General features: G+C 44.2%; 1 protein-coding gene across 8 annotated transcripts in view; it reads right to left on the bottom strand.

Moving 5' to 3' along the window:
- Positions 1-23,432, bottom strand: part of CARMIL1 (capping protein regulator and myosin 1 linker 1) — a 297,839-nt gene that overhangs the window by 39,790 nt on the left and 234,617 nt on the right. For all 8 annotated transcript variants that reach the window (XM_032861665.1, XM_032861664.1, XM_032861663.1 and 5 more), the window contains 3 exons: positions 22,488-22,663; positions 18,914-19,001; positions 16,535-16,684 (listed from right to left, as the gene is read on the bottom strand). In XM_032861665.1, coding sequence (XP_032717556.1) covers positions 16,535-16,684; positions 18,914-19,001; positions 22,488-22,663 — 414 coding nt within the window. The remainder of the gene's footprint in view (positions 1-16,534; positions 16,685-18,913; positions 19,002-22,487; positions 22,664-23,432) is intronic.

Consider the following 23,432-nt stretch of genomic DNA (forward strand, 5'->3'; position numbering starts at 1 on the left):
GACTCCTGCTCCACTTTTTAAACACACATCCCCTCGGAAGTTTCCTTGGAGACATAGCTATGGATACAGACATGAGTAAGTTACAGTTGATGGCTAAGTCTCACGGATTATTTTAAACTTCCCTTCTTTTTGTGAAAGGTTAATTCAACAAGACAAGTGCTCTGTCCCAATGGTCCACCTAAAGATCATTATTAAGTGATGATGAGGGACCTTTCAATTGGTTCAACTCCTAAAATGATAGTCAAGCAAGAAAAAAAAAAGTTCCTATGAAGAAGGAAACCATGGCAACAGACAACTCAATTTTTCAACGGAACAAAGATCATTAGCTCATGCCTCTACTCCTTCGGCACACTTTTTGGAACCCAGTTAACTATATTGACTCCAACATCTCCCATTAGGATAAGAGAAGGACCAGTGAGTGAAGAGAGATCATCCTCTCTTAAGAGTAGGTCTCACATTCAAGGCTTTGGCATCCAAGAACTGAGCTCTAATCTCGAATCTGCCACTTATGGGGTTGTGAAGTTTTGGCTGATGTTTTTGTAACATCAGCCTAGTTTCTAGTTTGTAAAATAATGTATTGTGAGGATTAAATAAGATAAAGTGAATATAAATGTTTGTAGCGCCATTCAGTGGCCTCATGGCGCTTCACTAACTGGTAGTGATAATGAACATTAGGAATACTGTCATCTTTCCATCTCCTATTCCCAAGTCAAGGACTAGGGCGTGAGGATGCACGCGTAAGTAGTAGACTTAGATAGCCAAAAATTGGGAATGATCTACAAGCCTATGGAACAGGGAAATGGATAATTCAAACGAAACTTAGTGAAATGATAGAACAGCAGTTAAAAGGCAAAAAAAGTTTCACAGGTAACAACATGAACGAACCTCAAAAGGTTAATACTGAATGAAAAACGCAAGTTTCGGAAAAAATACACATGGTATGATGCCACTGATGTAAATTCTAAGCCACACAAAATAACACTATTTACTGTTCAGAAATCCATGTATATCTGAACATAGAAACTAAACAGGTAGCGTCCAAACTCATGACAGAGATGCCTCTGAGAAGAGAGAGAATGTCGGTACTGGTCGAAGGAGGCTACCACTTTACCAGGGACGTTTTGTATTACTTAAGAGTCAACAAATGTTTACTGAGCACCTACTGCGTACCAGGCACTCTTGAGAAGGGGGATGGTATAGCTCAGTCACAGCAGGTAGTACCCATGTCAGGTTACTGGGCTGCTGGTAACACTAAGTTCATTAGGTGGGGACCTCCCAACCAACCATTATAAGGGTACATTGGTAATTAATAATTACCCCTTTGGTAAATAATAGTAAGTCTCTGTGGTGATACTTTTGTTGCATGGGGATGACCCCATTTTCAAACAACCATCGACAATCCCTAACTGGATGAATGACTACAACGGGGACTACAAGACTGTAGTCCTTTCCACTTCTCTCATCATTCCCACATTAGGTGCCAATCCCCCCCTGCAAAGATTATTCCTTTTAAAGGTCCTCTGTATCTTCCTCTTTTTTACTTTCTTAGTATTGCTATGGGCTCATGGCAATGAGTCATCCTATCATAAACTATTACTGTCATTATTCTTTTTGGTGCTCAGAATGTCCCGGTGGAAGCCACTTCAATCTGGATTTTGTAGTCTTTGAAATGGTCCCATTGGACGTGGAGCCCATCCTTGCTTTTTGATACAAGATATCCTAGGCTCACCTTCTGCTTTTCTGTGCACTTCTAGAATAGATCTGGGTAATTCCTGGTTAATGAATTAGGTTACAAAAATTAAATACTTCCTACCAGATTTTCAGCTGAGTCAATGCTCAAGGGGAACCAAAAACTCAGTCATTCTTAATTGATTTATATCCTCAACAGCTAACCAATAAGAGTCTCACATGTGTGGTTTAAAAAGCAATTTCTAAATCAATCAATCTATCAATCAAATTAACAATTTTAAAGAAAAGTCATTTCTACGCATTTCCATTTTTAAAACGTTGAGCTGGTATAAATCTTCAAGAAAAAAAAGAGATGCCTAATCCTTTTTGTGCCGACTGGGTAGACAGGAGCAGGTTTTAAACTTTCCGGAGAGCAGGGCTATGTAAGGCACAACTCTGGGAGAAGTACAATAAATCTGGGGACGGAAGGGGAACAATATGCAGAGATTTCGTGAGGTGCTATTTCCCACCGAACACATCATTACCTCCAGCTCTCCACATCACCCTATTAACTTCCACATCCAGAGTCCCAGAGCATATTAAAGTTAGATGGCATCACGGTGTTAAAAGCATTGAGGGAGTAGCCCTGACGAGAGCCTATCATGAAAATCACAGGACTGACAATGTGTATGTTAACTTGATTTGCTTTCGTACTCTCCAGATCCGCACAATTTTTTTGTTTGTTTGATGCAAGAAAATTAAAAACCTTTCTCTTCCCACCTCTGTCGTGTTTTCTTCAGGAAAACAGTTAATGGCTCACTTTTTGTTCATTCTCACTCATCTTGCAACTGATACCAAAGTGAAGTTTCACACTTGTGTGTTTTCTTTAAAAAGTACCTATAATTTAATGCTTTTTCTTAAGGGCCGTCCAGAGCATGAAAGGGCTTGGTTCCAATTGCAAGCAGGCATCTTGAGAGCCCAGGTTAGTGCCACCGGGCTAAGCAACACGATGCTTGCGGACACGAGAACCGGGTACATGTCCCTTTTGGCATTAGTATAATAAAGACCAGTACTTTATTGCCGTATTAAGCACAATGTTATTCTGACAGTCATAAAAAGTTAAGATTTTAACTTTTTTGCAAAAGAATGAGTAAATAATGAGGGAAAACTTAAACTATTAAACTTGAGAGAAGTATTTAAGGCTCTACTAGCTCTTTGGAAAATCCACATAAAAGCGGAAGGCAGGAATGAGGAGGCCAGGAGATGTAAAAACTCGCCTTCGGAATGGACATCATGGCTCGGTGACATCAAGAGGAATAATCAAAATTAGCTTAAAATGCTTAATGTAACATATTTACTCTGTCCGTAGGATATCAGCTCTATAAAGATGATGAAAAATAGTCATTAATACCACCACAACCATCAAAAACCAGATTAAATCCTCTAACAAAATGGGGCACCTGGGTGGCTCAGTTGGTTAAGCATCTGACTCATTTTTTTTTTTAAGATTTTATTTATTTATTTGACAGAGATCACAGGCAGAGAGGCAGGCAGAGAGAGAGGAGGAAGCAGGCCCCCCACCGAGCAGAGAGCCCAATGCGGGGCTCCATCCCAGGACCATGGGATCATGATCTGAGCTGAAGGCAGAGGCTTTAACCCACGGAGCCACCCAGGCGCCCCAGGCATCTGACTCTTGATCTCAGGGTCATGAGTTGTTCAAGTGCCCCGTGGGGGCGCCACACTGAGCGTGAAGTCTACTTAAAAAAAGCTTTAAATCCTATTACGATTTATTCTACTGGTTTAAAAAACTTGAGTCCAGTAAACCCCAGTGGTACTAAGTGAAAAGAACAGATGGTGATTGACGGGCCTGATGCCTTGGGGTTCTGGCTGGAGAGCTGCGGCAGCCAATCAGCAAGCAGGAGATCTTGTTCTCGCTGGATCTCCTGGATCTCCAAGGAGTCTTATAACTTCTTATCCTAAAACTCCAACCTCAAACAGATCTCGGGGTAATGATGGCTTACCACCCAAACTCTATAAAAAACAGATCTGGCTCAGACACCAAGGTCTTTGTCCTGTTCGGTTCACCTCCATTTGACTGACATTCCTTTGGGACAGGCTCTCCAGGGAGATTCTCGAAAGAGAACAGATTCTCAAGACGCCTCTCTCCAATCTGCGGATCTGTTAGTTTGCATGTTACTTGCTTACAACCTTCCATCATCATCATCAACACGGTCCGCTTCATCTATGAGGAAATGTGCCAAATGCAAGGCAATACTGTTTGCCACCGGTGATTTTTCACTGGCTTTGGTTGCATTTTAAAGTGAGTTAACTATTTGCAACCCAAGCTACAGTGAACAGTGAGATAAGCGGTCTATCGAAGTCACTTCCTACGTGCCACTATGGTGGCGAACTGTAACCAAAGAAGCCTGGCTATTGAAAGCACACAGGTATAGTCTCTAGCTGTTGTCTTGACCTAATACTAACTATATAGCAAGCCCTACGTGAATGTCCTTCGTTGACATTCTCCAGCCTTTAAGATTTCAGTATCAAACACCTGCATACTGGTGGTCAAAAGAGTCAGTGACCTGGGAAGTCAAGGCACAACTAGAGGCATTTCTGTGGTTTCATGATGCCCATGATAGAGGATGCTCTGAAGCAGATTTTAGGAAAAGACCACTTTGGCCGTGCTAACTTGGGTATGGCTTTGGGGGATTTAAACTGAGACTGAGGACATGCTCAAGGGTCGATTTGAAGCTGCTTCCAGAGGAAAATCCTGGGTTGGTTGCGGGCACCCACCCTATAGCCCAGCTCTGGTTAGGCGGTCCTCTGTCTGAGCAAGAAAATAGTCTCATGGCTCAATTTGGATAATAAGATGTTAGGTGTGAAGCTTGCCACATGAGTTCTGGAGGCTAAGGTTTCACCCCTTCCCAGCAAGCAGAACAGAGCCCATGGAGGCATAGTGGGGCACTGATAATGAACTTGGCTGTAACCTCCTTGTTTATGGTTTTTGGTTTTTTTTTTTTTAACTCCTCTTAACTCTGTTCACTCACTTTACCTTTCAATTTCTCTTTTATTAATTACTAAATGTGCCACCTAAAGTAGCTTCTCTCAAGGAAAGCAAAAAAATGTATAACTCCAAGAAGCAACTCTGTGAATCAGGTTACACAATCTAAACTAAAATATGTCAAAGAAATGAAGTTACATCTGGAGCATGGAAATAATTTGTTTCTGGTCTAGTTTCCAAGTATGGGTTTCAGTCTGAAAGTCAGTAGGATTTTCAGCAGAATACACATCAAGGGTCAAAGCTAAAAACCATTTACTTTGTATTTTGATTTTGTTAAGGAATAAACTAGGGGCATCTGGGTGGCTCAGTTGGTTAAGTGTCTGTCTTTTGCTCAGGTCACGATCCCAGAGTCCTGGGATCGAGCCCCGCATTGGGTTCCCTGTTCGGGGAGCCTGCTTCTCCCTCTCGCTGCACATGCTCCCTTTCCTCCTGTCTCAAATAAATGAATAAAATCTTAAAAAAGAAAAAAAAAAGGAATATTGTGATCTTGTGATCGATGTTTGACCACAGCCCTGGTGGATGGGAAATCAAATACCAAATTCTAGCAGTGATGGCGGTTTCCTCAGAAGCACGTTTAACCAAGAATTTGGAGGGGCCAACTTTGCTCCGATTTCCACATGGAGCTCAAGAAGGAAGATGACCGCATCCCAACCCCGATGGGTATCCCATCCCTCAACTACAGCTGGTACAATGAGAGATGGACGTCGAATCACGATGGCCATCGAATGCAGCCTGCTTCCATTCAGACGGTCCCCGGCACCAAGCGGAAGTCAGCACTAAGGCTCCCCCACCCCATCCACCTGCAGCTTAGACCCTGCTTCCTGTCGTTCCCCAATTTCAGCCCGTGTTATTCCAGCCCGCTGGTTCCCTCCACAGCAAGCCTCTACTTTCAGAAGATGTTTGGTTAAACCCCCAACTCCATCAGGCAAGATGGAAAGCCAGGAAACCAACCGAACATGGGGCAAGGAGCAGGGCCTGATTCACCCGGAATGAATCCAGACTGGCCACCTATGTTCTCTGAACGGGCAGCTCACAGAGGCAGAGAGCCCCCTGTCCCAGGTCTCTCTGCTGCTCGTTCCCATCACCTCCAACCCAAGTTAGAATGCTCCCAGTCTACTGACAGGAAGAGTCAAACCGTGTAAGGACAGAACGGCCTGCAGTCATGTAGACCCAGCCCACCGAGCTCCCAGTGCAAAACCCTTGTGCATCGGCTCTTTCTCACCCAGCCTTTGCTGCCAGTGACCCAGGACAGCCTGAAGGCCAGGGATCAGCAGAGAGGGCATGGGCTTGGGAGCAGCACCCAGCTCTGGCTGTCCCTTAACTAAAGATGAGCTCCAGGGCAGGTGTTTGAATATCTCTGACCTCTGGGAGTCTTGTCTGAAAAATGGGCTAAAGGCTCCCCACACTTGGCTGCTGCGACAAAGTCACACAGGGCCGGTGGGAGGGATGGGGCTCTCCTTTTTTCCTATCCAACTTGTTGAGAGTTGAAATCATGGAGGACATAACCTATAATCCCATTCTTCGAACCTCATAGTTTTAAAGATAACCTGTTCACACAAGGAATTATTTTCTAGAGTCCACAGAGAAATCGGTTACTGACACTGGATGGTATTCGCTACACAGAAATCAGAAGGACCTAAGTCCTGTGCTCTTAAGGAGAAGAGAATCTCATAGGGAAGCAGAACCAAGCAATAACCATAATGCAAAGCCAAGTCACTGAACAAGATTCACTGAGCAATTATCATGTACTGAGCAGTGGGCACTAGACCATGGGAGATGTGGTCAACAGCACAAGTTGGGTCCCTAACCTCCAGGAGGTTAGAGTCCAGGGTGGGGAGGTGGGGAAAACATCCCTCCAGGAGTAAATAGGTTCATTTCCCGTAACAATCAGTGCTGAGAAGACAAAGGATGATAATATGGTGGCAGGACTGGAGGGCTTCCTTGCCCAGGAGGGTCAAGGAAAACATTTGAGAAAGAGGCGGTTGGGTTGAGACCTGCAGGGTAGGAAGAAGTGAGCTTTGGGAAGATCTGGGTGGGTGGGGGGGGGTGTTCCAGTGGAACAGCCCGTGAGATGGGAGCCATGGCAAGCTCTGGAGAAAAGCAGTCAGCCACCATGGCTGGAGGGAAGTGAATAAAGGAGAGAGCAGAAAAAGGTAGAGACAGAGAGGCGGACCACAAGGAAAGCACATTTATTTCGTGTGCAATGGGAAACTGTCAGATGGTCTGACATCTGGGACACGAGAAGGTTCCCAGGCTGCTGGGTAGGGACTGACAGGATGCACAAAAGCAGGAGCATGGGCTGCCAGTATGTGTCACCCAGGGTGACAAGGGTGAGGGACAGAGCGGGACAGGGCAGTCTGGGAAAGGGAGTGGCTAAGCCTGCTGGGCAAAGCTGGTGTCACAGGTGGGGACCGGGCGTGCCTGGGGGGCGTCCGTGGCTCTGGTGTGGACACACTAAGTGTGAGATGTCTACTGGACATCGAACTGAGACGTCAGGGAAGCAGTGGAAGACACAAGCATGGCTCAGGGTAAACTGGGGTAAATGTCGCGAATGTAGAAAGGACAGCGGCTACACAGCTGGGAAGGCAGTGATCACCGCCAGGGAGTGCATCTATACTGCGGCTGCACGTGCTGACCACCCGCTCACACATGGCTGCTGAGCCCAGGCACACCCGCCATCCCAAAGGGACAACTCAGCCAGGGCCTGGCGGGCACCCCCACTCAGCATGTCCACTACCGTCCATTTCTGGCAAGACCTGCCATTCTCCCGGAGGCCTCGTCTGCACGGACTCCTTGCTCCTTAAACAATATATGCACAAGCTAGCCCTTCGTGAGTCTACAGGACTGGGGTGTGGCTTCCAGCCTCTTCGCCATCCCCCACCCTTCACCCCTGCCCACACCCTAATGCCACGACAGTTGCTGAATCTGCGACGTTCTCGCCTTGCTCTGAACCTTTGTGTGCGCTGCTCTCGGCCACATTTACTTACTCATTCTCCTCCCAGCCAACTTCTCTTTCCAGTGCCTTCTCTCAACGTCCCAACAGTTACCGAGCGCCCACTGTGTGCCAGGCGTGATGCTCAGAACCTTCCTCCAGGAAGCCTTCTTTGACCACGCCCCTCCCCCACGCTGGGCTGGGCAACGCACCTTCTAGAACAGCACTCACACACCACATGCAACACTTCACCTTATCTAAGGTGGTCCTTAATGAGGCGCCATGACATAATGCAGATGCACACCTCAGGAAAAGCAACTGGACAGAGGCCCAAAACAGCAGGAAGAAAGGGGCAGAGTCTGTTTAGCTGAGACCTTCAAGGGCACCATGTCCTCCCCCTGCCCTGGATCTCTGCTCAGGCCTCGCTGTGCCATGAGGAAGGGTAGGTCAGGGCAAGGAGCTGGGCGCACCTAGTGCTGGGGACAAGCTGAACCCCTTCGGGGAAGGTGAGCTTCTGGTGACGATGGTTTCTCAGACGTCTTTGATGGTGACCAATCCTTTTTACTTAACTTTTTAGGTTTTACTTATTTATTTTTAGAACTTTCTGCAGCCAACATGAGGCACAAATTTTCAACCCCGAGATCAGGAGTTGCGTGTGTTTCTGATGGAGCTGGCCGGGTGCCCCCCACATTGTGACCCACCGTATGTATATGGAATGTATTTTCCATCACGACCTGACGCCCGCGTGCATGTACCTGTTGTTGAAATAAACATTTGGTGTAATCTGGTACTTTATATTCGTAATACTTTATGTTGCATTTCAGAGGAGTATTTTTTTTAAAGTCCTGGTCAAAACCATGACATTGACTTGATGGGCCACTTGGGGGTTGTGACAGAGGGTTGAAAGACACATTCTTTTCTAATTCTACTTCAAGCCTTTCTGGATGACCTCATTTAGGTGGCAGACTCTCATCTCTCCACACCCAAGCAAATGCGTGTGTGGGCTTTACACTGATGCCAGTTCTGTGATGTCCAGAATGAGCTGTGCCATGTCTACCCTTCAGCATGGCAAACTTGGTGGGGATCTACTGGTTCCCTCACCTTCCATTTCCAGCAAGAAGCTGAGAATGTCGTTCATGATGGATGAACAATAAGCATTTACTGAATGGAGAAATGGCCTGCCAGCCTGTATTTTTAGTTCAGGAAGTCTTCGATAGCTCAAAACTACCTGAGGCTTCAACGAGAAATACTCCTGCCTCCTCCCTGGGTGCCCCGGCCAGCAGCCATTTTGTTCCAGCTTTTTTCTCTCCCCTGTTCCTGGGTAGCCGCCTTGAAGGACTGCTCACCCTCTTCGTGAGACGAACAGACAACACATACACACACTTGCTATATAAAGGTACTGTTTTCTACGATTTGAATATTTAATTCAGAAATTAAAGAGGACATTTGGTCTTTGGTTTCCACTGGCAAGTAGTGATAATCTGGAGCTTTCTGACAGAAGAGAGAGATTGTTGAAACAAATGTGTGTACTCTGCAAACATAAGTTTTCTAAGGGTTGCAAAGTGGGACTGATTTTAGAGAAATCACCTAATATTGGTTCTATTGCACTATCCCCAGGAGTACTAAATCTGTGATTGCTTGTAAGGGACTTAACTAGTTAGGACTTTATTTAAAAAAAAAACAAAAACACGTCCAGTTTAAGGGAAATATAAGTATACTCTGAGTCCTCAACACACATACACACACACACACACACACGCACACACACACACACACACACACACAGACACCCACCCCTAAACAATGGAATGTTTTTGTTCATTTGTTTCATCAACGCACAGGCTATTAGGGTCATTCGCGTAATTTAACTCACGAGAGAAACCAAAATTATCTTTTATAATTATCATTACATGTCAGAATTGAGCTCAGAAGAATCATCACATCCCCTGCAAGTCAGATAACGGACTGGGATGCTGGTTTTGGAATGCCCTGACCCCACAACTAGTGCATGTTCTAAGTCATTTTATGGGGGGAGGGATTTAGTTAAGTCCTCCCCGTGTTCCTCCTCAGGAGTCTGTTTCATACTGGGAGAAGTGCAGCCGTTCCATCACAGGCCAGGAAAACGAACAGGGATGACTATAAAAATGGGATGTCATAGGGATTTCCCATGGGGTCTCCTTTGTCCCTTGGGGGCTCCTGAGGGTGGTCACTGTTGTGTATTAGGCTTTCTAAAAAAGGTTTTGGGGGCAGATCTCTAGGGAGCTCCCTGGAATAAGGCCTCTGCAAATAGTACTGGTGTCAGTCAAAAATTAAAAGATTAAGGTAACTGTCAGTTGTCAGGGAATGGTGACCTCTCTGGGGACTTGTGGGTGCCATTGGCATTTCCACAAAGGACTGCCATAGGAATCACTAGAAACTTCAAGGAACATACAACACCCATTCTAGCTGCACTATACAGACTGTACTATAGTTGTGAAAATTAATATTTGGAAATCAAGAGGTTTCCATAGGTTGCTTTGAAACCCCACGTTTCTTGTGCTCTCTTTCTCAAATAAATAAAATCTTTAAAAAAAGCTTAAAAATTATATATTAAAATTCAACACTGAATTTGTTAAGGGAAAATAATTATTATTTTGTCATTGAAATAAGGATTCATAAGATGTACTTGATAATAATTCAAGCCTTTTAAAATTCTTTTCCTGGGAAACAGCAGTAAGTAGATGAACGGCTTCTCTGCATGAGTATCTTTTGATTTCAAATGGGAATGACACTCATTAAAATAATTGAAAGTATTACATACAATTAGTGAGCTAGTTATGCTACGAAGCAGACCCCGGCTCTTCACCCACTTGGCACACGATCCTAAACCCTGAGCTTCTGGGATTTTTTTTTAAAGGTGATAAACTATATATAGCGATCAATTAAATACTGAGAAGTAACTCATCAGTAGAATGTGAACCGCACCCCCCGATACTCCAAAGGCCAATGACAAAGTGAAGCTGAAAGAGACAGCTGGGAATACTGGTCTCCTAAGAGCACCTGCTCGCAGGGAAGGAACAGATGGTCTGCGGACAGTCACGCAGCAAAGGAAATACGCGTCTCAGCGTGACACAGAAGGCATGGGTGCTGAGATTATAAGCATTGAGCAAGTTAATTAATCATTATCGGCAACAGAATAACACATGGAAAGGCAAGGAATGGTCCAGGTAAACCCGAAGTGGGTAGATTCATTTTGAACAACTGAGTGTGTCAGATTTTTTGACACAGCGGTTTCCGGTCACGTGTCAAACCTGCGGGCTTACATTAGGGTTCTTGGGCACACATCCTTCACTTGTGTTCCTGGTTACATAGCAATTTAGTCTGGAATTAGTAAGCAGATAGGTTACACAAAGCAATGCAAGACTAATTAAATCTAACTGAAGCTTTAATTCTGGAAGTAAGAAATCCACCATACAGGACAGCCACATACTGGTTGAACACGTAGACTATAGTACCGAACTGCCTGCCTTTGTTCAAGGTCACTTGAGCAAGTTACTTAGCTTTCCTATGCCTCAGTTTCCCCATTTGTTAGACACAAGAAATTATTGAGGTGGTTGAAATGACTGAATTGGTTCCTTTTTATTCAGAGCTCAGAACAGTGCCTAGCACATCACGGGGACCACACCCAAGTGTTAGATAAACGAACAAGGGGACTTCGGAAGTCATCTGATTTTCCATCTGGAGTGAACTGACATCAATCTCTGGGGCTAGGAGAGTGGACCCAGGCTGGAAAAAGTCTGCAGCTTATTCTAATAGTTCTTGTTCTTTCTGCCCCCTCCCCGCCCCACCACGACAGCCATCACTTCAACTAGATAACTTCTTTGCTTCTTTCTAGCGAAAAGAAAAAGAGATAATTATTTGACTGAAGACAGTTTTGTAACTCTGCCTTTTTATTTGAAGAAAACTGCCTTTTCCTTCAACAATCATGAAGTTAAGGCTGACGAGAAGGTCTCGGGCGTCAAACCACTCATCAGTCACCCTAACTTCAGCCCTCACTTAGACAGTAAGTTTAAGAAATCAGTCATATAGGTTGTTTCCGTTTCCAAAAAGGCAACCACTGAACTCAACCAATACGAATTTCTACCCCTCATTTATGGTGCTAAACCTTCCTTAGTGTGATTATAGTGTGGTTCCTTACAGAGACATAAGGACCGAAATGGGATTGACTTTTGGACCAGGGAGACATGGAAGAAACATGATAAGATTATCTAGGGGTAGGGAAAAAAAGAGCCGCCCAGACTGCCTACTAAGTTTGTTAAAGAAATGTTCAAAAATAGATTTAGCAGATGTCATGAACATCACAGGCAAAAAAAATGCCAGGATCCTGAGTCTATAAGTAGAATCTCTAAGGAGAAGGTTGGAGGAGTCCAAGTTACTTTGGTATGCCCTAGGGAAAGTGTCACGGGCTCTGGGCTCTCAACCAACATTTCAGGGAAGAGCAAAGTTACATCCCCACGCTTGCCAGGGCTCTGCTGTGTGTGGGGCACAAGTCCTCCCCAGCGGGGCTTCACGATTCCACATGGGAAAGCTTGTCTGCAGGCACGGATGCTCTTGGCCTTCTGGGAATCTTCCACACAGCAGTTAACCTTGTGTCCTATCTTCCTGGATCACTTAAGCCAGAAATGTTGCCAAGGAATAGGCACAGGCTCATTTAGAAAACCAAAACAAATTCAATGTCTCTGCCTTGGAAAGCTGTTCTTCAAACCCTTTTAAAATGGCCCCACGTGAGGACCACAGCACGAATCTGGTGACAGACGTCAATGAGAAACACAAATGATTTGCCACTCTGATCACGAAAGGCGGCGGCAGGGCGGGTAGTTTTAAAAGGTGAGACGAATCCTCTCTCCCTTTCAAATTCGCTCTGAATTTGTGCCACTGGCTTAGGGTAAGAAGCCCAGAGCCCAGAAAATTGATTTTCTTTAGGCGAGAGCCCTGCCCTCAAGGGAGCCGTCGTGGTGCGTAATGTGCTGTCTGCGGGTGGCTGAGGATGACGGTGGGCGGAGGGTATCGAGAACATCCTCGCAGCCGAAACGCACTCACACACACACTGTGGACGCACGGATGTTTCTGCTCATTAAACTGACAGCAAACTCAGCTCGGCTTTCCGCTACTTCACAAGTCATTAGCCTCTTCAAACAATGATTAAAGCATTCACTGGAACAGACCAAAGCAATTTTCATGACTTAAAAATTCTGCCCGTGTATTTGGGTTTCTGTAGAGAGCTCTGTCCTGTGTTTCTCAGGTCACCCCCCTCAACGCCTTCCGCCCTGCTCCGTCCCGTGATGCAACAGGTGCTCATGTCAGGAGTGGCAGTCGGGGCCAGGAAAGGACAGCCCTTCTAACTTGGGCCACTGTCAGAGCATGGCTCTGAGAGACCTTGGTCTAGTCCTGTTTCCTCTGTGTCACGGCGACAGGAACATTCTTACAAAACGGAAGCCACTCCGGGCTGGGCATTCCTGAAGCGTGGTTTTGCCCTCTGGTCCTCCATTTTAAAATATAAGCCAAATGCATCTGCATTTTAAAGAAAGGTACAGACTTCTAGCTGTCTGATAAACAAGTCCGAGGGATATAATGTATGCCCCTGTAGGTAGAGTTAGTACCCTACTGCCTATTGGAGAGTTGCCAAGAGGAGATAATAAAAGCTACCACCAGGTACAAAAAAATCTGTAACTATGTGTACAGATGTTAACTTACTGTGGTCATCCTTTTACAATATATACATATATCAAATCATTATGTCATACACCTCAAAGTAAAACAATGTTGGGATGTCTGGCAGGCTCTATCAATAGAGCCTGAAACTCCTGATCTCAGAGGTTGTGAGTTTGAGACCCACATTGGGTGTAGAGTTTACTTCAAAAACAAATAAGAAAAGGGGAGCCTGGGTGACTCAGTCGGTTGTCGGACTCTTGATTTTGTCTCAGGGTCCTGGGATGGAGCCCAGTGATCCGCACTGGGCGGGGAGCCTGCTTAAGATTCTCTTTCTCTCTGCCCCTTCCCCAGCTCATGTGTACTCTCTCCCTAATAAATCTTTAAGAAAATAAAAATTAAAAATAAAACTTAAGAGTATTATATGTTGATTGCATCTTTTTTTTTTTTTTAAGATTTTATTTATTTATTTGACAGAGAGAGAGAGAGAGAGATCACAAGTAGGCAGAGAGAGGAGGAAGCAGGCTCCCTGCTGAGCAGAGAGCCCGATGCGGGCCTCGATCCCAGGACCCTGAGATCATAACCTGAGCCGAAGGCAGAGGCTTTAACCCACTGAGCCACCCAGGCGCCCTGTTGATTGCATCTTAATAAAAAATAAATTTAGGGGCACCTGGGTGACTCAGTGGGTTGAGCCTCTGCCTTCCGCTCAGGTCATGATCTCAGGGTCCTGGGATCGAGCCCTGCATCGGGCTCTCTGTTCAGTGGGGAGCCTGCTTCCTCCTCTCTCTCTGCCTGCCTCTCTGCCTACTTGTGATCTCTGTCTGTCAAATAAATAAAATCTTTAATAAATAAATTTAAAGAAATTATTCCACTCCTCTCACTCCACCCACCTTAAGAACAACCACCTTTTTCTTTCACATGACAAAACCAAAGAGAATTAAACAAAAACAAAGTTGACACAATGAAACACCATCCTTACAGTAGCTAAGTCAGTCTTTCTTAGCCAACACACTCTCATCCTAAACCACACAACTTACCCAAATGCAACAAAATACATCTTACTAGCTCACGTTTTCTTTATTCCTTCCCAGCTCTGAATAATTCTGGCAGGAAATGTGACATACAGAGTTAATTTTGAATTTTTAATTCATATTTATTTTCTACAACACACTTATTTTCTTTTAGGGTTAGCCTAAGACCTTCCAGGAATAGTTACCCTATGTTAACTTCCATTGCCTCAAGATGCAAACAAGGTAAAAAAAAAAAATACTAAAGCTACATTTTATAATATACTAGACAAGTTAGTAAAAAACTTGATAATTCCCAGATATAGACCAAATACACTTGTAAGTTTACAGAGTTACATAACAAATTATTTGTCATCTTTTGCTATACTAGAATGGTCTTTGAAATCTAGGAATGTATTTTTGGCTTTCTTTCTTTCTTTTTTTTTTTTTTTAAAGATTTTATTTATTTATTTGACAGAAAGAGATCACAGGTAGGCAGAGAGAGGAAGGGAAGCAGGCTCCCTGCTGAGCAGAGAGCCCGATGCGGGGCTCCATCTCAGGACCCTGGGATCAAGACCTGAGCCGAAGGCAGAGGCTTTAACCCACTGAGCCACCCAGGCGCCCCTGTATTTTTGGCTTTCTTTGTAAGCTTCCTTGTGTATATATATGATAGGGTTTCATCTGGAGGGTTCTCAATTATTTTATTTTATTTATTATTATATATTATTATATATATTATATATTATTATATATTATTTTATTCACAGACTTTAACAGATAACAATGGTTTATAAATACGGAACTACTCAAAGCATGATCTTTTCTTCTGGACTAGAAAAATAATAGCAGGCACATAAAGTCCTTGGTTTTGAAAGTTGAAAATAAGTATCATTCCTGACAATGGCTGAATCTAAAAATTACTAGAATTATTAGCTGATGTAGAAACATTTGGGCAAAAAAGTAGCCAAGATACCATCTCAGTGGCACTCTCTCAGGTTATGAGGAATTCCTAAAAGCATGAATTATTTTAGTGAAACATAAAAATATTGAGAGGCACATACATCTGTTCTTATGATAAAGTAAGAAGTAACTATATTAGTAATATAAATTCTAAAATAATGAAATAGGAACTTAAGTAATATTATCCTCAGAGGGGAAAAAAAAAACCCATACATATCAACACACTGAACACTCCAGGTACATGGCCAGATGGATACGTGACGTGAAATACAGAAAGTGACTTAGGAATCAAGGCCTACTGCTGGGTGAGCCCTTGATGTACTTTCCATCCTCTAAAGCATAGGAAGCCAAGAGAACTAACCGGAAATGCAAATTTAAGGCGATACCCCAAAACTGGGTAAATTAAAAACAGAAAAAAGCACCAGAGGGGAGAAAAATGATAGGACCAAGACAGAAACTGTCGTCCTACATATTTCGTGTGTGTGGGGAAAGTCCTCCCTACCTTTTTAATGGGTTAATTGAAAATATTTTGTCACAAATGACCTTCAGAAGTTAAATAATCCATTTCTCCTAATGAACTTAGGAATTTTTTCCCACTGCAGCCACAGGCACAGATCCAGGTTTTATGCTCACTGAAACTTCCAGAACTTTTCGTTGGGAAGGGGGTATGGGGGTGCTTTTTAAGAAACAACAAAAAAAATCGCCCAAAAAACGAGCAAAGGAAAAAGAGAGAGAGACAAACCAAGGAAGACAAACCAACCGATTTTCTTCATTCTAGAGAGCACACTGATGGTCACGGGGGGTGGCGGGGGTGGGGGACAGGGGACATGGGGACAGGGATGAAGGAAGATGCCTGTCGTGCTGAGCACTGGGTGATGTAGGGAAGTGGTGAATCACTGTATTGTACACCCCAAACTAAAATTACGCTGTATGTTAATTGCACTGGAATACAGAATAGAATAAGATGAAATAAAATAAAGTGAAGTTTTATGAACTTATAAATCCAAAATAAGGTACAAGCCTTTAGCGGGGACCTGATGCTTTAGCTTCATTAACTGTCTCTGTAAGCAACACGTTTCTGAAAGAAGGCTCTCTGGCGGGGAGTTCTGTTTGGGTCTGGTTTGTAATGGTGAGAGCTTTAAAAAGGAACAACAAAAAACAGTAGCAAAGCCCAGTGGCGATGGGGTGATGGCGTCACTGGAGGACGCGTCTTACCATACAAGTATCCAGATCTTCCAAACGCTCCATCTCCGTGAGCTCCTCCTCCGTAACCACCGAGCGCTTTGCCGGCTTCTCCTCCGCCAGCTCGAGCTCTAAGGTCTCTGGCTGAGCGAGGGTCTTGCCGCGTCTGCTGAAATGGTCGGCCTGGGAGAGTGGAGGAGAGCCAGCACCAGAGGCAAGGGAAGAGCGTGTTAGCCGAGCTCTGGGAGACCCTTCCACAAGGCGGCGCGGCGAGGGACTCTATCTGCCTGCGGCCAATGACAACGCTTAATGCATTCACCCTAAAATGACTTACCTCTTCGCACCTTTGGAGGGTAGATTGTCTTAGGCCAGAAATTAAAAAACCTCCTTTAGTAAATGACAAGAACACTTGGTCTAGAAGAAAATAAGGAGTGTTCTTTTTTATCAATTTTATTTCACAGTTCCTCTGAAATAACTTCTTTCTCCATCTAGTGCATTAGAAGTATCTAATTAGGGGAAATAAAATGATTCCAACCTTTCCTGTTTTTAAAGGGCTGACAGGAAGGAAATCGCTAACAAAATTGCAATTGTGGCCAGCTTTCATTGTTTTCAGGTAGTGAATATTGTATGTGATAGGATTTATTAATTCCCACTGTTAGGCTTTAGGTAAACCTAAAAACATTAACGATAAGAGGTAGAATAAACGGGGCTGACATTAATAATCTCGAGTGGCAGGCTGATTCATCACCAGGAACTTTGATTTAATTCTTCGGAAATGACGAGAACCAGTTGACAATACTGTGAACCTCTGGCTACGCTTCTAAACTTAAACTGGGGAATATATTAAGGCATTGGAATGTCTTTGAAAACAAAACTTCATTTTTTAGATACTATTCCTCTCACACACCAGTTAACCTCTCCTCTTACAATCCAAATCAGAATATTAAAGTTCAATACATAAGTGCACCCAATTCTTTATTTTAAATTGTTAAAAAAATATTTTTTAAAAAGTATACTTTTTGAGTAAATTCTTCAAAGACAGACAAATGCGAAAAAAAGTGAACAATTCGGCCATCCAGTGTGGCGCTCGTGGGCAGACATGTTGATTCAATATCAAGGGGGAATTCTGAGGGAACCCTGAAGCTGTGGGTTATCGAGCAAGTTCCCATAAAGGATGCTCCATTGATTTTGTTTCTGCTTATTTAAAAAAAGGAAAAGTCTGACTTGGGAGCTAACACAGCTCTTTCCTGTGCCGTGAGAAACTAGTGCTTCTTAAAACCTCTGGGGTGATGAACCAGTTTTTAATATCTCCGGTTTGCCATACACCGACATATTGGTAAAATACAATAAACATGAAACTTTGGAGAAATAACGTGTGTTTGCGTTTGTGGCCATCTGCGACTGCTCTAGAAACTTCTCCGTGTTTCCTCTTCGTTGCTGACCTGACCTTGTTGGGGACGGGTGCCCGGTGGTGAGTTGGCCAGCTCTAGCTCCTCCCAGGCAGGAGACACCTGTCCTACCTTTTCGGTTTTAGAGGACGGCCTACGTATTTTTCTGAAATAGTCATGTTGTCTGCCTCACGGAGAAGAAGTGGTTACGTTTTTCTCATTGGGGGGTTCGCTGGCGTCACCAACAACTCAATGACATAAATCCCGAACATTTCCAGCCTGCACAGTTAACTTGAAATCTTTCTCTGGAGAAAATGTTAAGACTTGCTTGAGAGATCCGTACCCACATTGCACTGTTAAAATGTTTGCGACATAAGACAGAAGGAGTAATGAAACCTCCATTGGTGCCTCAGGGGACTTCCTGAAGTTGAAAACACATGACATTTCTGATATATTTTATATATGCAGTGATATTGGAAGTCTTCTACCTTGATAAAACCAGTCTCTAGACAAAAGAAATTTCTTTCTTTACCTCAGTTATATCCAAGAGGCCTGGCTGGGCATGCAGCCACCAATCCCTAGAATGTGTCCACTTGACTCTGGCCTTTCTTTGGACTCCACATATCTCCTTCCCCTCACCCCATGTTTTCAGGAATAGTCCATTCTCCAATGTGAGTCGGAGAGCAACAAAATATGCATACAAAAGTTAAATGACCTAAAATATCTTAATTTTAGATCTCAGTCTCAGTAATATTTCTTAGCAAAACTTTGATCTGCGTTATAAACACACGACAAAATTTCTCAATACCATCACTTTTCCTTGCCCTTCCATTCCCTCTGGAGAGATTCTAACATGTTCTAGAATCGTCTGGAAGCAATGTCAGAAAGGAAAAGTAGGATCATGGCCCAGAAAGCTGCAGAGGAGTAAGATGTGGGAAAGAAGCTGCCTCCCCAACCGGGAGGCTGTCCGGCGTCACAGCAGACCCCAGCCGGAAGTCCCACTCCAGTTGGGCACAGCACTCACCAGTTTGTGATGGCAGTGTGACAGCGCATCCAGGATTTCGTCCACAATCCGATCGGACAGGAAGGAGGCCACTGTCAGCTTCACCTCACTACGTGAAAGGCAAAAGGACGCAGTAGCATTTTAATTTGTGCAAAGAAAAAATGTCACCCACCCCTGATGCTATGTCGAGAAGGTCAACTGTGATTCCGCTTTTGTCTTTGAAAACGGAATATCAAACATTTGCACAGGGCTAAGGATTTCCAAAGATGAGCCTTAAACGCCACCATAAACACACACGTAACAGACCTGCTTGGCCAATGTCAACCTGTCTCTGCCATCTCAGAACTCAAGATGTAGGGGCATAAATGAGAACCATCTGGATAAAGAAAAACTGAATGGGAACCAGATGTACCGTGTGGGGAGGAACGATTCCTCCCTCGACATAAAGGAAAACAAACCTGGGCTGGAGAAAATAAGAAAGTCTAGTCTGATTGTTAAATTTGGGTTATTACTTTAATACGCATGTCCCCTGCCTTAAAAAAAAAAAAAATACAAAGCTTTTTACCAATCCGGTGGTACCACACTGAGCTGCTTCTGCCATACTCCCCGTCTTACTTCAACTGTTAACAAATTCACCACTCTCTTGCCTTTTATGAACAGGTTACCAAACATGTACCTTCAGTGTCCCTCGTCTGACCTTAAGAAGGCATGCACTCGACACAAAGTAACCCACTAGTTAGTTTTAGGGTTTTCACTAATAAACAAGCCACGAGGGTCTCCGTCAGAAAGCTGGTACTTCAGTCTGCATTTTAGTGATCTGGTATTCCCAAGAATTCAAATTCTACCTGTTGTCTTTAGTCTGAATAATGCTACCGAAATGCACGTACGCATAAACGGACACGAACACATGACACAGCTGAAGGTGAGTGTTCTGGAGAGAGACAGACCCATGCTCCCACATCGCCTGGTGAGTTCAGTCTGCTTTTGAAGTCAAGAATTATTAAAGTTTTTAGAGCAGGGAAAAGAGTAATCAAAATAAAATTATTTAGCCCTAAAGCTAAGGTTGAAAGTCTGTTTGTGGAACAGGGAAAAACCTTTCTAACCTGAAGGCAGTAATTTGCATTGAGAATTTTTTCTGCCAAGGCAGATTTCGGATGGCGGGGGAAAAACGGAGGCACTAAGTCTTTGATGTCTACATTAGAAATTTTCCTAGGCTAAAGAAAAAACAGCATTTCTTTCATTCCTGTCTCTGAAACAAGGTCTTGGGAGCTATTGGGCTTATCTAATACTTTATTATTTCCCAGAGGTGTCTGCTGGTAAGAGTCACCTGGGTCTTTTTTTTTTTTTTTTTTTAATTAACTTATTTGAGAGAGAGAGAAAGAATGTGAGAGAGAGCGAGTGAGCATGAGAACAAGAAGCATCAGAGGGAGAAGCCGCCTCCCCACTGAGCAGGGAGGCCAATGCGGGACTCATTCCCACGTCTCCAGGATCATGACCCAAGCCAAAGGCAGTGACCCAACCAATGGAGCCACCCAGGCCCCTCACCTGGGTCTTATTAAAAATACAGATTACTGGGTCCCACAGAAAACCTGGGGCAGGAGGGGTGGTTTAGGAGAGGAGGGGGACTGTGAATCTAATTTTGACTGGTACTTCCTCTCATTTTTTTAGGCATGTTTGGGAATTTTCTTCCCCATAAAACTATAGAACCAGTCATTTATTTCTCTCTTTCTCTCCCCCCTTCCATCTGAGTTGGGGAGGGGTGGCTTATCTGTTTCAAACTGTAGCACGAAAAAAGATCCTTTAAAATGCACTAAAAAAAAAAAAAGTTTCAGGATTGTTCTATCATTTTGTTACTGAATAATGTGCTTCCTTATTGAACTCCCAAACTGCAGACCCTGAGAGGAAATGATTCCACTGAACCTGCGTGGGCACAGCTGTGCCTGGACGTATACACAGGTGAGGGCGTTTGTATTTTCATTCCACATGAGTACCGCATTATAAAAAGCTGAGCAAGGAGTCCATGAACATAGAAGTGATTCCCTGACACAAGGAATTCTAACCTGCTGGTCACTTTCCAGAATGAGCCCATCTTCAAAAGAAGGGACCGTATCAGACAGAATTTGGGACTCCAGTAAAGGTGTCAGAGTGTCATCTATTGGTAATTCAATCCAGTAGGACAGAAGGATGGTAGCCAATGAATTTTTTTCTTCCTTAATACTTCAGGGGCTTCAATAAAAATCCTAACTACGGGTTGTAGAAATACTAAGCATACCTAGTCTGGGCTCAAGTCAATAAAATCATTGGTCTATGGGGTCCTGTAAATCTTCGAAAAGTCCTTTCATTGCTCAAGTCTTACTGTTCAGTTGAGTTGACCCTAGAGTTTTTTATTTTTAGAGACCCCAACATACACACGGGATAGCTGCACCCTAGACCCAAGACTGTCCCGTCGCTGCAGAATTCCTTAGTCCTCGCAGTTCCACGATCTACTTTCCATAGCTAGATTGTAGTCATTGTTGGCTTATTTTAAATTTCATTTTCCTCATAGGTTCTCATTCGGCTACACATTATTCATTCTGTGTTAACGCAACTCCCAATTCTTCAGAGAGGAGCTGGGATTTGTTTTGTTTTGTTGTTATTTTTTGCTACACTAAAGTATTCCTACCGAGATTCAGAAATGGTTAAGAGAGGACACTTAAAAATATTTCTAAATTTAGTTTCTAGCCCTCTGACTCCCCAGTGGAGAAACACTGAGAATTCGTGGAGCATCATTCAGACCACAAACCCCCTGCCCCACCCCACAGAGTTTCTAGGTGGAAATCGAGGACAGTTTGTTTGGTGATCACAGCTTCTCAATATTCATGTCTTGGTTTATCTTCCAAACTTTACCAGGCACAAATCTAGGTCAACACACCAGAGCAGCATCAGCACGTACCCAGTATCCAAACCCACCAAAGAACACAGGGGGCAAATTGGGCCAGGTCCAAGTGGGCCTCCTCGCCTATCTCCAGACTGTGCATTTGCTCCGAACAGCACAGTAGCAGAAAGCAAACTTCAAGTTAGTAATTTTTTTTTTTTAAAGATTTTATTTATTTATTTGACAGAGAGAGATCACAAGCAGGCAGAGAGGCAGGAAGAGAGAGAGGAGGAAGCAGGCTCCCTGCTGAGCAGAGAGCCTGATGCGGGGCTCGATCCCAGGACCCGGAGATCATGACCTGAGCCAAAGGCAGCGGCTTAACCCACTGAACCACCCAGGCGCCCCGTCAAGTTAGTAATTTTTAAAGGTGGAAGATAAGCTTCAGGAGAAGAAAGGGATTACAAACAGGTACACCCCTCCCCCACCATTAAAAATCAAACACTTAAAAAGAGCAGAGAGCCGTAGGCTCCTGAGTAAGGCAGGCATACCCGTGGTCATCTTGTTTTGGAAAGGTATAAACCTGGGCGTTCACGCACAGCTCCGTTTATACACAATTACTGTCCCTGAGACATGCCGGACACACCGTACCTGGTGAGAGCCGACAGTAACCAGTGTCCCTGGCTGCCTCGACCGCGCTCCCAGCAACCGCAGAGCCTTGGTTTCTTATCGTCATAAACCTACCTAATTTTGTTGAGGATATCGATTCCAGACTGCTCCAACAGGACATTTTTCACAAAGGTCCGTGGAATGGAAATCTTTTCGGTGCTGGCGTGAATCAAATCTTGTCGAATGTGGGCTTTCTTCATCACGTTGGGACAAAGGTCCTCGGCAGCGTCGACCATGGACTCCAGCAACACCTGTAACGCAATGCAGTGGAGGGGGGAGGTGGCGTCAGAGCACGGGGCTGGGGGAGAGGGGACGTCAGAGCATGGGAGTAGGGCAGAAAGCCGAGCGCTGGTTATACCAGACCCTGAGCCCTCCCAGAACAGGGACACAGAGTCTCGGAGCATGACCAAGGATTCTGAGCTGCTCCTGGGGGACCTGCGCTGGCTGGCTGATCGCTGGATTTATCACTTCAAATCACCGGAAGCCCCAGCCGAGCTTTGGGCTGGCATCTGAAGGGTCACCGTGTGACGGCTGCTTGTAACACCAAAGCGCTCGGAAGAAGACGAAAGAAGACATGTATCAAGCCTTTATACACCAACTTACCGGTAGCACCGGACTGTTCTCTCTGCTGCTAGAAAAGGAAGTGCCAGATACCCCTGGAACATGTATCAAGCTTGAACTCTTGCATGATTTTGCAAATCACAGAAACCCCAAATCGAACCCTTCAACAGCTCTGTCAAAACATAGGTGGTGAAAAACCCACGGATGTATGCTTTTAAAAGAAAAGCTTTAATGTTCAGTAAAGTTATAATTGTTCCAAGACACAGCATGAATGACAAGACAAAAACATTTAGCGGGCACTTGACAGAGAACAATCAAAACTCTGAAGTTTGCAAAATGTTTCTGCACCTTTTATCCTTCTGACACCTGCGAAGATGGGGGAGGGGGTGCTTTTCACGTGATCACCATTTTGAAGCTGAAGAACGTGAGTGGGGGAAGTTAAACCATTTGTGGGAGTTG

The sequence above is a fragment of the Lontra canadensis genome, unplaced genomic scaffold (assembly GCF_010015895.1).
Source record: "Lontra canadensis isolate GAN:19392208 unplaced genomic scaffold, GSC_riverotter_1.0 scaffold21, whole genome shotgun sequence".
Classification (NCBI taxonomy): Eukaryota; Metazoa; Chordata; class Mammalia; order Carnivora; family Mustelidae; genus Lontra; species Lontra canadensis.